A 15,246-nucleotide genomic window follows, 5' to 3' on the forward strand; every position below is an offset into this window, starting at 1 on the left:
CTTAGTTTAATTTAATAAGGAAAGATTATTAAAAAGGAATTTGATGTTACATTTATTTTATAAACTATTGGAGGCGAATATTGAACCTGGCGGGTTCAAGTGTTATTATTGTGTCGTTTAGGTTCTTTCGATGTTGTTCATGATGTCGGATGCCGGTCACGTCTAGGGTGGGTTTTGGGGCGTGACAGTATGCGTCGTTGTTTTTACATCTGCTCAACCCGAGATGATTTTCCACATAATAATGGTAAAAATTTATCTGCACGGAGTGCTTACACCTCATCAATAAATAAATGACACGTCACTTTATTTAACTATAGTTATTAATATATAACCATAGTTAACTATGTACCACGTGTTTTGGAGTTGATCTTAAATAATGATATAAAAAATAGTTAAATACTTAATAATCTTAACTTTAACGTCAAGTTGATTGACCAAGAAATAGCTACAAGTTATAGAAACCCCAGAATCAATTGGGCAAACTCAAGCCTTTTAGCTACCTGTAAGCATCCATTTATTCAAAAATTATACAACAAAGCAAATATACAGTTTAATTTACTAGGTATTATTGATAATGAAAAGGAAAATGAAGACGAAGAGGCAGACTACTTTTCCTTCTAGGTACTTTCATCTACCGATCTACTCAAAGAAAATTTTACATTTATACTAGTTATCGTTGTAATTATATTTGCTTAGTCCTTAGCAACAAGTAATTAATATACTATGCTTACATATAAACTTGTCTCAATAGTATGCTCTTAACTGAGTGTTTGGCATATACATTAGTTTTCCAGTTGCATCGTTTAAAAAGTAAACTCCACTTCATATGAATTTAGCGATGAAAACAGAATGCTAGAAGATCTGTGGGAAATTTAAAAAATACATACATTGATAGAAATCTCCTTTTGAACGTTATGTTATTAGAACCTTATTCCTTTTTATATTTTTATTTATTAAAAATAGGATTTCCAGTAGATCTTTTTATATCTTTGATTGACTTAACTAAATTGGGTGTAAACACGCGGTGCGAATAAGTTTTTACGCATAATTTTGTGTGTATGCTATTGTTTTGCATTTATTTTAAAATTGTTAAGCTGCAGTAACTAAGTTGGAACACCTTCTGGAATACGTTCTTCAGCCCCCTCTCGTATCTTGTGAATGTTCAGTACTAAAAAATTCCAGTGTTCGATTGTGAGTGTTTAAATCACGATAAAATTTATATCAAAATCATGAGATTATCTATCTCATATAAAAGGTGAAATTATCTGTCCTGATTATAATCCCAATATTATGATCCTTAAATAACCTTCTTTTTTTTTTTTAATGAAATGACCCCTAAAAACAAAAAATCTAAGCAGATCACGTAAAGCCGACTTGACAAAACCCATATTCCTACAATGAATATAAAGATAGAAGAGTTAAACTAAATGGTCGTACACCCAACCGCTTTAATAAAAATTAACCATTTAACGTATAATATATGTAAATTCATGTAAAATACATGTATATAATATATGTATACTGGTTAGGAAAAGTAAACAGTAAATTCAATCGGTTATTTATATAAAATTTTCTCTCCTCACTTGTGCCCCACCTCGTTTTCATCATCTCTACTGTATAATCTCTCAATTTGTAGCAAGCAAGCAAGCATATACGCCCGACATTTCCATTGGAGATAACTCAATAAGATCTTTCTTACTCTTTTGCGTTAGTGCTCTTCAATTAGTTATTATTTACTTGTTTCATTATCTTCACAAGCAAATTCTTAGCATCAAGAAATTGATATTTGATCATTACAATCTGCATACCCTTGACCTTAAATATATTTAATTGTTAATCTAAGTCTCAAATTTTAAGTTAAACAAGACACTAACATGATCATTTCATCATCTGAATATTCCTATATTTAGTTTGCACATGTATAGTTATGCAAGCTTAAAACATTACACCTTGATGATGACTAAAAAAATAACATGAACCTGTGCGCCCAACTATACATGAGCTTGATTATTTTCTTTTTTTTATTAACTTTTAACTCGGTACGTATTCGATATCCAATTCTAAGATCCCGATTAATTTAGATTTACGTAGCATACGATTTATTAAAGGGGAACTCATTCCTTACCAGACATAATTTGACCCAAACATTAGCCTTATTAATGTGAAAACACTAGACTATGTATCACTTTTCATTAATATTCAATTCAAATAAACTTCATTCCATTGATAGAAAGGAGATGGATCGATAATATTTTACGAATCAAGGAAGAAAAGTACCTATAGTATAAAACCTCATTGAACTTAAATTAGTGCACAATCCGAAACCCATATTTAATTGTTATAATATTGTATTTTGCTAAGCATGTCGGTTGGTACTTGGTAGTAACGTGGGATACATTAAAGTAGTACTAACATCTTTGATTTTTTTCTCTTTAAAATAATCAAACTATCAACCGCTTATACTTTGCGTGAAAACAAGCTATGGTGAGAGACAGTAGTTAGGAATTATGGGACTCTCTCTTTTGTAGAAAAAGATGGCTATTTGTCTATTGTTTTTTTTTTTTTTTTTTTTTTTGTTTTGATGACCAAATATGACTATTTATGAAAAAAAAATGGCTATTTGTCATTTTTATCAGTGGACGCCTGAATGTACCAATTTCAAGTAAAGGCGAATTTTCATAGAAATATATCCAATTGTTAGATTATAAATTCAGTCAATTTAAGATTTTGAGGTCACAAATAACATAAACTCCGAGAAGTAAATTATTTATTTGACAGTGAAGAAATAAATGAATATAAGCCTATACTATTTTGATCAAAGTATTTTTTTTTTTGTATAACGATGTTTGATCGGACGTCATGTTAAAAAATAAATGAATTTTTTTGACGCACAAAGTAAATACGTACAAAGTATCATAATTTGTTTAACTATCAACTATTAAATGTGAAGTGGTGTTTCACGTGTAGTTTCACATTCTCTTTTCAGATGAAAAGGTGAACGTTTCTATCAACTTATATCAAGTGTGTCCTAATCCCTAAGAAGTTATGCCATTTAATGGAAAAACATGAATCATGATACCAGATCATTGTTTTTTTTTTTTTTTTTTTTTCAAGATTAACTAGGTTCCAATTGTATAACTACGACAATTTTTTTAGTCCACAAACGAAAAAAAAAAAAGTACAACCAGAGTCAATAATTATTAATAAATGTTAATTTTAGTCCGTATGATATTTGACTAAGCACATTTAACCTTCAATTATTCGAAATTGCACTTTTGATCCATTTGCTTGTGAATATTTTTAAATTACTAACCATTCCATCATTTAATCACTCATGTGTTACGTTAAGCTTGTATTGTTATCTAATTTTTAAGAGTAATATCTTCTAAAAATAGTCCAAATATAACACTTCCTACAAAAAGGGGCCAAAGCAAATATCTTAATGAGCTGAAGCATGGGCGGAGCCACCTTGGGTGAAGGGTGGTCCAGTGCACACCTTTCACCAGAAAATTATGCGGTGTACATAGGTTAAATGTTAGCTATTATGATTATATATTTATTTTTGTACACTCTTAACATAAGTGAAAAGAAAACTTGTACACCCTTCGCCAAGTTTTTGGCTCCGCCACTGAACTGAATATCATATGCAATGAGTCATATGCTATCACAAAGACTTAAATCATACTTAACCAATAAATTCCGGGCCAAAAGTGTCATTATCATCATCACAAGTTTAAAATATGACTAAATTGACCAATTTTCATTGGCTAAGTGCCTAAGTCGATGGATTCTCATGAGAAAAACGTTAAAACGATGACAAGGTAACAAGACGATACTTCTTAGGGAGTAACGATCAAATTCTAGAATCCCTTTTTCTTGAGAACTAGAAAACACAATTTAAAACTTTATAAAAAAGAAAATAATAAAAAATATATAAAGTCCCAACTTACATTCAAACTGCAACAGAGTACAATAATTGTCATAACCTCGTTCACCATGAAACCCATAAAATAACAAATTCCCAAGAATACCCTCCTTAACAACCAAAATTTACATTAAAAAAGAAGGTAATTATGTAATTTTAAAAAAAAACAAAGGGTATTTATGGAATTAAAAGAAACCTCCATTGAAACAATACCTATTTATTTTCATTTACACATTAAGAGGTGATTTTATTTTAAGCAAGTTGGAAAGAATTTATTGACTCTGGTTGTGTGTATTATCCAAAATTCATTCAATTCTTCATTATCATAAGTCCAAATTTCAAAGCTATCCATCTCCAGAAAAAAAATTGCTGTATTTTTGACAAATTTATTATCACAAAGAATATTAGAAAAATCAACAGAAGTCACCTACTTTCTAGAGAGAGAAGAAAAATCAAAGCAAAAAAAAAAAAAAAAGAAGAAGAAGAAGATACCTTGATAATATTCCTGGTATAGTCTTCTTGTATATATATATGAATGGAAAAAATAAATAAATCTTGATATTATTTTCTAATTTTCTTGTTTTCTTCAACCCTTTTCAGCTGTGATATTAATTTCATTTTGATCCATTGGTCTTTGGAGCTTCAAGTTTTTTTTTTTTTTGAATCTGTAAGTATGTGATTTTATTTTGCTAATTGGGGTTGTGTTTTCAAGATTTATTTTGGTTCTCATGCATTATATTGATTTAATTCTCATTTGGGTTTTTGTAATTTCAAGAATCTTGATGTAAAGTTTTGTACTTTAGGGGTTTTATATTCTTCCTCTATGATTCTTGAATTTGTCATTTGCTACACTATGCATGGTCACAAATTCTATTGATTTAGTTCTCATTTGGGTTTTTGTAATTTCAAGAATCTTCATGTAAAGTTTTTTTCTTTAGGGGTTTTAAATTCTTCCTGTATGATTCTTGAATTTGTCATTTGCTGTACTATGCATGGTCACAAATTATATGGATTCAGTTCTCATTTGGGTTTTGTAATTTCAAGATTCTTGGTGTAAAGTTCTGTTCTTTAGTTTTTTTTTTAATTATTCCTATATGATTTTGAAAATTTTCATTTGCAATACTATGCATGGTCACAAATTCTATTGATTCAGTACTCATTTTGGTTTTTCTAATTTCAAGAATCCTGATGTAAAGTTTTGTTCTTTAGGGCTTTTAATATCTTCCTATATGATTTTGAAATTTGTCACTTGCAATACCATGCATGGTCAAAAATTCATTTTTTTTAAATCTGTTGCATGCAGGTATACTTGTTTTTCCCACGGCTAGATTGTGAGATTAAGTTCAGTTAGATCTTTCTGAAGCTGTTTGATTGTAATATAGCAGTTAGGTTTTGTGTAATTTTTGGGGGTAGAAGTGACTTTTGGTAGTTGGACAGATGAATGTTGTAGGTAAAGTTAGTAGCTTTATAACACAGGGTGTATACTCAGTTGCCACCCCATTTCACCCTTTTGGTGGAGCAGTTGATATAATTGTTGTAAAGCAGCATGATGGGACTTTTAGGAGTACTCCTTGGTATGTTCGATTTGGTAAGTTTCAAGGTGTTCTTAAGGGGGCAGAAAAGGTAGTTAGAATAGAAGTTAATGGCAACGAAGCCGATTTTCACATGTATCTTGATAATTCCGGCGAAGCATATTTTATCAAAGAGGCTACTGCTGAGAACGAGAATGAGGAAAATGGCGGCTTGAAGGAGTCCGATAATCTGAAAAGTGAAGGGCATACCAGTAATCTTGGTAACGGTAACCATAAAGAAAGTAGAAAAGATGATAAAAATGAGGAGGATGAGTATAACGCTGCTGATTTGCCGTTACGGGATGAACGTGTGACATTAGGTCTGGATCGTTTAAACAGGGCAGATTCGGATGCTGACCGAAGATTCTATGAGTTTGATGAGCAATCTTCTCTGGATGATTCGGTTGATTTATCTGAATACGGTTCCAGTAGATATGATAATTTGGAAAGTATGGAACATGTTTTAGAATCACAAGACTCCAGTTCTGAAGTTGTTCTAGTGAGCGTGGATGGCCATATACTGACAGCACCTATCTCAAAATCCGAAAGGAATACAGAAGATGTCGAATTAGACACACCTCAGTTTCATCTGGGCCCCGGTCAGGGGACTGAATTTAATTCAGGTGATGGTACATGGGCTGACGATTATTTCAGCGATCTGAACGCATCCGAAGTTTCATCAGCAGACACTTGTAACGTGAAAAATGAGAGCACGACAATTGAGCACCAGTTAGAAGTTTCTGAAGTATATGGGAAGCATCTTGATCGAACTCCAGAAAATGACCTGAAGAGCCGGGAAGCAGATATTTGCATGAGTAGCACCGTGGAGAGCACATCATGCAGCATTAAGAAGGATGATGTTTTCCAGAGCTGTCTAGAGCTATCAGCATTAGCCATCCAGGCTGAAGATGAGGTTAATAAGTCAGATACGGTTTCTCAGCTGGAGAGAGTTGTTGAAGATGTAAAGGAGAAGTCTCATGAAAATGGCACTCATGATTCTGATCTTTCATGCAGTTCTCTGTCACGAGATTTACAGCTTGAAGGTGTAAACCTTCAGAAAGGTGACTTGGAGTTGGAGCATAATGCTTCAGACAGTGCAAGAGATGATCTTTTTGCGAATGATGAACACTCAAAGGAACAGACTGATGTAACAGTAGAAGTAGATCAGGTACAAAGTGGCCAGCAAGGATCAGACGAAAGCACTGAATGTGATACTTTGGAGCATCAGACTGCTGCTTTGCTTAAAGGTACAGAAACTGATTCAAGCTCAAGCTGGCCTGCCTCTTGTATTTTATTAAGGTCGTGTTTTGTATGAAGGAAAATGTTTTCCTAAACAATGTATTTAAGGAAAATAAGTGGGTTTCTTATTTATTTTCTAGTGTTTGGTAAGTATGCAAATTATTTTTGTCCCAAGAGCATTTATATGTAATTTAGTAAAACACTATGGGGGTGGGATGGGGTGGGGAGTGGAATTTCAGGGGCGGCGGGGGGTGGGATGGTCAAAGGGTGGGGGTGTTTGGGTGGGTGGAGAGAAGACAATGAACTTGAACGTCACTTATGGAACTTGTTTTTTCTACTGTCATTAGGGAAGTTGTTTCCTAAATTTTAATGAACTTGTTTTCCTCTTTATCAAAAAATGAACTTGTTTTCCTAGAGCAAATGTTTCCCAAAACATCTTGACCAACCAAACATGGGAAAATGGAAAACATTTTCTGGAAAATGTGTTTTATGTGTTTTCTCCATACCAAACACACCCTAAAATTATAGTGTCTCATTTAGTAGTTCGATTTAATTCACTTCTCACTATGTTCACACATTTTGTTAGTGATATCTGCAGGAGTAGAGATATCTCTTTGTAGGAACTTGCTTCATACTGGAATGGGTTCCGTTGCTGCTAGAGAAGCCTTCGAGGCAAATCGCATTTCCGAGGAGGAATTCAGAAACTCTGCGAAATCCATAATTAATAATCCAAATTTAGCCGTCCGAATTCAAGGAAACTATTTACAGTGGGACAAAGCTGCTCCTATCGTTCTCGGGATGGCTGCATATAATATGGAATTACCAGTTGACTCTACTGATGTCATACCCGTGGAGGAGCAGGACAAGAACGTAAAAACAGGAGAGGATGATAGTGGGTTGCCTTCAACTCCTTCCGGTCGACGATGGAGGCTTTGGCCAATGCCATTTAGAAGAGTTAAGACGATCGAGCACACTAGCAGTAATATGTCAAACGAAGAGGTGTTTGTTGATTCTGAGTCAATCTCACTGAACCAGCCGCCTACGGAACAAACAGCAACACCACAAGGAGGAAAGGAATCTCCTCGCAAGAAACTTGTGAGAACGAATGTCCCTACTACTGGTCAAATCGAATCTTTAAAACTGAAGGAGGGGCAGAATTTGGTGACTTTCATTTTCTCCACTCGAGTCCTAGGGGAGCAAAAGGTTTGTGTGTTACTTGTGCCAAATATGTTTAACTTTAAAAAAATGTAGTCGTTTTATTGTTTTGGTTCCTATTGCAATGCTAAACCAACTTCTTAAAACAGGTCGAAGCCCATATATATTTGTGGAAGTGGAATACTCGGATTGTAATTTCTGATGTTGATGGGACTATTACCAAGTAAGCTTTTCTTATCCTATACCTCAAGCTGCAAAATTTTGTTGCTTGCAAGACCCACTATCATGCTAGAAACTTAACTAATTTATAGCCAGTTGGAGCTTGGGATTTTTATAGGATAGGCTAGTCTCACATGTCCAAATTTCTCACCTTTAAGCTGATGTGAAGGTTTTCTACTTTCTGGTATACATATAAGGGCGTGTTTTGCCCTTCATTTAATAGAATTTAATGATGTTATCAAAAAAGAAAGAAGCTGATCTGAGAACATAAAAGAATAATATAGAATAGAACTGTTTGTTGGAACAATTATCTCATTGTGGGAACGCATTATGTAACTATCATAGTAGACGGGAATGAAGACATGTTTTTCTAACGTACCTTAACAATTGTATATTTTATGTTTAGGTCTGATGTTCTTGGTCAGTTCATGCCGTTGGTCGGAAAGGACTGGACCCACTCTGGAATCGCTAGACTTTTCTGTGCAATCAAGGTATATTTGAACTTTTCATGCCGTTGGTCTTAACATATATATATATATATTTCGTGTGTGTGTATATATGTACGCATGTACATATACGTGTCGTTCTTTTGTATTTTGATAAAATTCTTTAAGACAAAGTAACAACCAATAGGTTCCTCCAATTCCAACATGTTACCCGTGGTTTCTAAGATGGTAAACGCTGAAGTTGGATGCTACTCTGTTTAGGACTATGGATCTGGTATCTAAAACCATTTCTTTTCTCAAGCAAATTTTATTTCATGAACCACGGAAGCACTTTCCGTATACCTTTCTGTATGAATGTAGATATCAGCAATTCTTGGGAGTTCATGAACTTGAACCGGTTTGCTGACTAATTGTGGCAGGAATATAGTACTATTTTTTAGATATGAAATAAACGTGATTCCTCTACCATTTGATATTTACCACAACAATGCTGCTTAGTGATCAAATTATTTCATGACCATATAAGCTAATGATGTGTTAGGAAAGTAAAATTTATCCTGAATTGTTATTTTAGTTAGTGTTGCCTATGGAAATATATGAAGTAGCATGATTGACTAACACGAATCTGGCTTAATTTTTATGGTCTCTCACTTCCATTATCGTTGACGTTGAACTATATTTCTCCATTATTTAATAATGGATGTGCTTTCTCTTAATTGCAGGAAAATGGGTACCAGCTACTCTTTCTCAGTGCACGAGCAATTGTTCAAGCTTATCTGACCAAAAGTTTTCTGTTCAATCTCAAGCAGGTAATCGTACTACAGTTTACATGAAATACCGATGACACTAATTTTTAGTTTACTAAAATATACAGAAAATTTATCAGAATCCCGAGGGGAGCATGTTGGTTGGATTTTCTGTTACATGTAGGACGATTTCTCGATTTGTGCGTGACATCCTTGCGCACCCGCTAATATTCTCCATATCATTAATATTTTACAAGATGTTTCCAGAGGGACAGTCACATATAGGACATTAAAAGTAGACAAGCAAATGGCATGCAAGTGCAAAGTCAATATTGGAATAGTAAAGTGAATGAAAGGAGTATTGATATCATATCGTTGTTAAGTTGTTGAAGGAGCTGACTTGGCTTTTGATCATTTAACTGTTTTTTTTTTTCAAATAGCTGGTTGGTTGGTGAAAATCTTATATAATTATTTATGAAATCTGAAATAAATCATCGTTGTTAATTAGATATTAATGTATCCCTTGCCAATTTTATATTATCGTGCTTATTGTATGATATTCTTGGATAAGGCTATAACTTCTCGCGTGTTTGTGTTCTTTTACCAATAACTAGATTTTCTGATTAATTATCCTCAAATATTAATTTGTATTCTTAGCCGTCCAAAACGGATCTAAGATTTAAAGTTTATGGATTCTTAAACGATTTCAAGTACATATAGAGTTTCGGCAAAAAATATTGAATTTACGTGAATCTGTAATTGATCCTCTAGATGCACTCCTCAGCACCAACCGCTGGAAACCTAGTTGTTTGTTTTACTGATGAAAGGTTATACAGGATAAAGTAATTGGATGTCTCCTGATTTGGCCTTTCATCATTAAAGTCTTGGACTATCTTGTTTTGTAAATTTCATCTTACCTGTTTTCTCTCAATTATCTCACACTCCCGTATGAACTACTAATATTAATGTCCTCCAAACCAGACACACCCTAAAACACCAATGGCCTTGTGAACCATATAATCTTTTTTCTAGTCTTAGCAAACATACATGGCTATAAGTTCAAAACACTTTTTTTTTTTTTTCATTTATTGATGGTTTCTGTATCAATCAGCATCCAATCAACTACTCATCAATCCCAAACTACTTTTTACATTGGCCGTCAATTACACCAAACCTTCTCCATATCAGGCTTAGGACCTACTATGCCGTAGCTCGAGTATTAAGGTTGCTATATTAATTAAAAAGAAAAGGAGAAGAGACAACATCAACACATCTCCGTCTAGCTGTTTTTGTGAAGCACAGCTGCTCACTTTTGTGGATTTCTATAGTTTTCGGAAATTGAGCAACTTGGCGGTGAAACTGAAAATCCAGAAAACTAACAAGAAAAAGCAGCCTTGTTCTCAACTTGTCTTTATCACTATTAAATCTAGTTTTTTTCTTATGTAATTTGTTCTAAGATTTAAACAGTGACAGAGAGGCCGTAATAGTTTTGTTGATTGGTTTGTCAGTCTACAAACAGAAAATCAAATAATCTGAACAGAATTTGCTCAAAACCGACCAACTGATTGAGTACTGCCATAACTACATGTTTTGGAGTACTCATGGTGTTGGAATTAAGATTTAGCTTTTACTAGCCTTTCTTTTCATTTCTTATTCTCTGTGTTCTCTAGTACTTTGTTCTCAGACCTTCCATGTGTTTTTTTGTCTTTATTTATGGGGAAAGGAGTTTCGGAGGATGCATTTTGTCTAAGTACAAATGTTGCTTGTCCTTTCTTGTAGAAGTTTGATTGTGTAACAGATTTCACTGATCAGAAACGTGTAAATGATCTGCAGGATGGGAAATCTTTACCACCTGGACCTGTTGTTATTTCACCTGATGGTTTATTTCCCTCATTATACAGAGAAGGTAAGTACAAATTTTGCTTAAGTCCATTTTTTTCCTTTGTACATGTTTCTTGGTGTTTGGTTCCAATGAGAATTATCCGAAATTTTCAGCTCTTTGGCCGGAGCAAGTCTACTGACTATTCCGACTGATGATTAAAAAAGGACTTGGCCTATATTTGATCTCTGACAAAATTTACCTTTTCTCTTCTATGTCATGGCAGTTATAAGAAGAGCTCCTCATGAATTCAAGATTGCCTGCTTAGAGGTTAGTACTCCAGTGTTGACAGTTCTTTCAGGTGTCTTTTGGTATGCATGAATGGATAAAGTGGATTTTTAGTTTCTTTAGAAGGAGTTTTAGTGAGGAGATTTAGGTTTTGGGATCAAATCCCTGATAACTTATCAGCATTTCAGTCTAGCCCAATTTTATCTTTGGCACAATACTGATAATATTTTAGTGCCGAAATACGTTTGCATAAATTTTATTTCTTTACATGCAAAAATCCTTAATAATATTTTATCTTTCACTTTTTGTCGATTAACTACAATAAATTTCTACTAATTTAATAGTGAGAAGTTTAACTTTTTAAAGTTAAAAATTTTAACAAAAACAAAATTAAAAAAAATATATGGGACAAATAGAAGAAAAACACAACAAATACCGCAAGTAAACCTGCAAGGTGTCACCAAAGGGTTTAGGTTGGAGTGACAATCTTGAAATCCAAGGTTCGAATCACAATAGAAGCAACAGTAGTTAATTCTTCTCATGTGCTTAAGCCTTGATGGACAGAGTTATCTGGTACATGTGTTGGTGGGAGGTGGCAGGTTCGTAGTGGACCAGTCGACTTTTAGGTATGTGCAGGTTATCCTAAACATCATTCCTTTTAAAAAAGGAAAAAAGAAAATAAAAACATTTAATAAGGACCCCTTAGTGGATTCAAGAAAATAGAGTCTCAAAATATTGTACCAAATGGAGTTTGATTCTTATATTTGCCTAATCCAGAGGCTAATGTTGCATACTGAATGACCAGTTAGTAGATTCAATTCTTTTGTATTTCTCCATACTGAATGACCAGTTAGTAGATTCAATTCTTTTGTATTTCTCCAATGGTTTGCCGCTTTCTAATATGTTCTTCTACATTTCAGGACATCAAAGCACTTTTCCCACCGGATTACAACCCTTTTTATGCGGGCTTCGGGAATAGGGACACCGACGAGCTCAGTTACAGGAAAATTGGAATTCCAAAAGGCAAAATTTTTATTATAAATCCAAAGGTTCGCAATCTCTTCTCTTTGCTTTATTGTAAAAAATGGAATGTACAATTTGTCAAGTTACACTCTTGTCTAACATCTTGAAATGTGGACTTACAGGGGGAGGTAGCGATTAACCACCAAATCGACGTGAAATCCTATACTTCATTACACACTTTAGTTAATGACATGTTCCCTCCTACATCCATGGTTGAGCAGGTTAGCAATGATATCTCATCTTTGTTCGTTTTAAAGTAATTCTATCCTCATCGGCACTCATAAATTTAAGAAGTTCAGAACCATTTTGCACCATGAGATGCAAGTTTATCGGACATGCTGTCAAACGTCACGTCCTGTTATTTCTAGTATCATGTTTTCCAGTTTTTAGATAGTATGAAGCAAATTCTTTTTCTTCCTGTTTATTTTTCCGGGTGGGCTTCCTCATTCTACAAGAGGTTCATAGTAAATGGAAGTCTTAACTCTATGAAAGAACTTGAACAAATGACCGAAATATAAGTTATTGTCCAAGTCAATCTTGTTTAGAGACTCGAGTTGACAGTAGATCAAAAGCACTTGGTTCTCTTTTACTCAAAATCAAAAGCACTTGGTTCTCTTTTACTGATCAAAAGCACTTGGTTCTCTTTTACTCAAAATCAATCCATGTTCTTGGGGTCAAACTACCAGTATAGTTACTAGAATTTTTAGCAATTGGGCTGTTTATTGTGTGTTGCATGCCCACATTTTCTTTTCTTTTATACTTTTAGAGGAAAAGAGAACAACTAGAGGAACTTGTTTGACATGTATAATCATTCCTTTCCTTTTTCACGCTTTCTGCAAAGAGCCAACTTCTCATTTACTGTTTTTTCTGGAGGTTTGACTCTTTGTGTGGTCTTTTAACGGGGCGTCTCCATGACATTGTTCTGGATTTTCATTGTAAATGCAGGAAGATTTTAACTTGTGGAACTATTGGAAAATGCCCTTGGCCGACATCGATAACTTGTAGAGATTTCTGCCCCCATACCGATGGATCTTTTTTGTTGATCTGGGAAGCCGAGAAGTTTAGCCAGTATATGTATAACCACCTGCAGTTTCTTGGGATTTTTTCCCCCCTACCGAGGGATCTTTTTTGTTGATCTGGAAAGCCAACAACATGTTTAGCAGCCGGTATATGTATAACAACCTGCAGTTTCCTTAGAAGGAGAGCTGCCATTCTTGTTTTTTGTCTCTATTATTAAGGTGTATAGAATTCAGTTCTGTAGTCCTAAACTCCTAATTAATTCATATTGTACTCGGAGCATAAAGTTCTTACTGAATAAAAATTTTCTATTCTATTTCTCTAAGTTCACTTGCTGGTATTCACTAGCCTTCAAATCTCCTTAAAGTTCAAAGGTGCATTCTTTTCTGGTCCATAGTTCATGCTCCAATTGCAAGGAAATATGCATGTACAGTCAGACCTTTTTGTCACAACAGCCAAGTTTTTTCGGAGTCGAATTTTTATGCTACGTTATATGATATATTCTCTATTACATCATTTCGCTGTAACAATAAAAAAAAACTATCGAGCCAAACAATGCCGTGATAAAGAGGTTGGACGGTATAACACATACACACAAGTGCATGATAACTTATATTTCTAAAAATGTAAATGCTAAACAGTTAAAAGCCACTGTTAGTTTTTAATGTTTCTGTAATTCTTGTATAGGCTGTACCTAAATAGTTTAGAGAAGAAAGACTCAATAATGAAAAATCAGCAGGAAGATCCACATGTAATTACACAAAATTTATAAATCAGCAACAAGTACTTACTCCTACCCCCAAATTGGTTTCCTATGAACTGTCCAAGAATACATCTTCCCTTTCCTAAAAGGCAATCTAATTCCAAGTAAAATTTAGTAATACATTTGCAACATTATATAACCATTAATTACTACAAATATTTACAATGTTGCAAAGTGCACCTTGTGTCACCAAACCAACCCTTTTTTAATATAATGAACCAAATGCCCGATAGCAAATAATAATTGCATTATATGTTTTGTAGTTCTAGTTGATAAATGCATTATTAATCTCTATACTTTATGACCCCTAAGTGTGAGTCCATATGCTCTAACTTTGGTATGCAAAATTACTCCACACGTGTGCTTATGGAGTGAAGCACGTTGCACAACGTATTAATATTAATACTTCGTAGAAGTGCATGCAAGTTAGTTCTGTCATTCATAAATAGAGGCCAAATTGAGACAAAAGAATAATACTTCATCGGTTCATTTTTACTTGTTCAATATTTTAAAAATAGATTTTCACTTTTACATGTCACTTTTAGCCTATCAAGAAAAGACAATTTCTTTTTTCTTATTTTACCCACAGTATTACTTACTCATTTCAAATCATCTTTCAAATTCATTAAAAATATGCACCAATTAATATGTGTATCATAGCAAATTAAGCACTTCATTTATTATTTCTTGAGGGGTTTGCAAAGTTCACAGTGGACAAGTAAAAGTGAACGAAGAGAGTACTGAGGACTCGTTTGTCCATAACTTATTTTTTATTTTTTTTTCAAAGCAACGTTTGGTAATAATATATTGGATTGATTTTCTAACATTTTTTTGAAGGTGAGTTACATATCTTTCATGTGAAAATAATACCTCAATTTTAAAAGGGCAAGTATAGCCCACAACTTTGCGATTTAGAGCAGATATATCCCTCGTTAAAAAAGTGGTGCATATATCACCCTGTCGGCTGTCGTTACACAAATATATCCTTTTCGCTGATGGATATTTTTTTAAATCATTTAGTTTATTTTTTAATTA

General features: G+C 33.8%; 1 protein-coding gene across 3 annotated transcripts; it reads left to right on the forward strand.

The window, feature by feature from the left end:
- Positions 1-4,164: 4,164 nt before the first annotated feature.
- LOC132630168 (phosphatidate phosphatase PAH1-like) lies at positions 4,165-13,773 on the forward strand. 3 transcript variants are annotated; one of them, XM_060345745.1, is made up of 12 exons: positions 4,165-4,433; positions 4,526-4,592; positions 5,229-6,743; positions 7,322-7,938; positions 8,040-8,113; positions 8,516-8,600; positions 9,278-9,364; positions 11,135-11,207; positions 11,407-11,450; positions 12,329-12,457; positions 12,554-12,652; positions 13,377-13,773. In XM_060345745.1, the coding sequence occupies exons 3-12, from the start codon at positions 5,363-5,365 to the stop codon at positions 13,434-13,436; spliced, it is 2,649 nt and encodes an 882-aa protein (XP_060201728.1). In that variant the 5' UTR covers positions 4,165-4,433; positions 4,526-4,592; positions 5,229-5,362; the 3' UTR covers positions 13,437-13,773. The 3 variants fall into 3 exon arrangements, with proteins under 3 accessions (XP_060201728.1, XP_060201731.1, XP_060201729.1); XM_060345748.1 differs by having other exon boundaries at positions 7,334-7,938; XM_060345746.1 differs by lacking the exon at positions 4,526-4,592.
- The last annotated feature ends 1,473 nt before the right edge of the window (positions 13,774-15,246 follow it).

Source organism: Lycium barbarum, chromosome 3 (assembly GCF_019175385.1).
Source record: "Lycium barbarum isolate Lr01 chromosome 3, ASM1917538v2, whole genome shotgun sequence".
Taxonomy (NCBI): Eukaryota; Viridiplantae; Streptophyta; class Magnoliopsida; order Solanales; family Solanaceae; genus Lycium; species Lycium barbarum.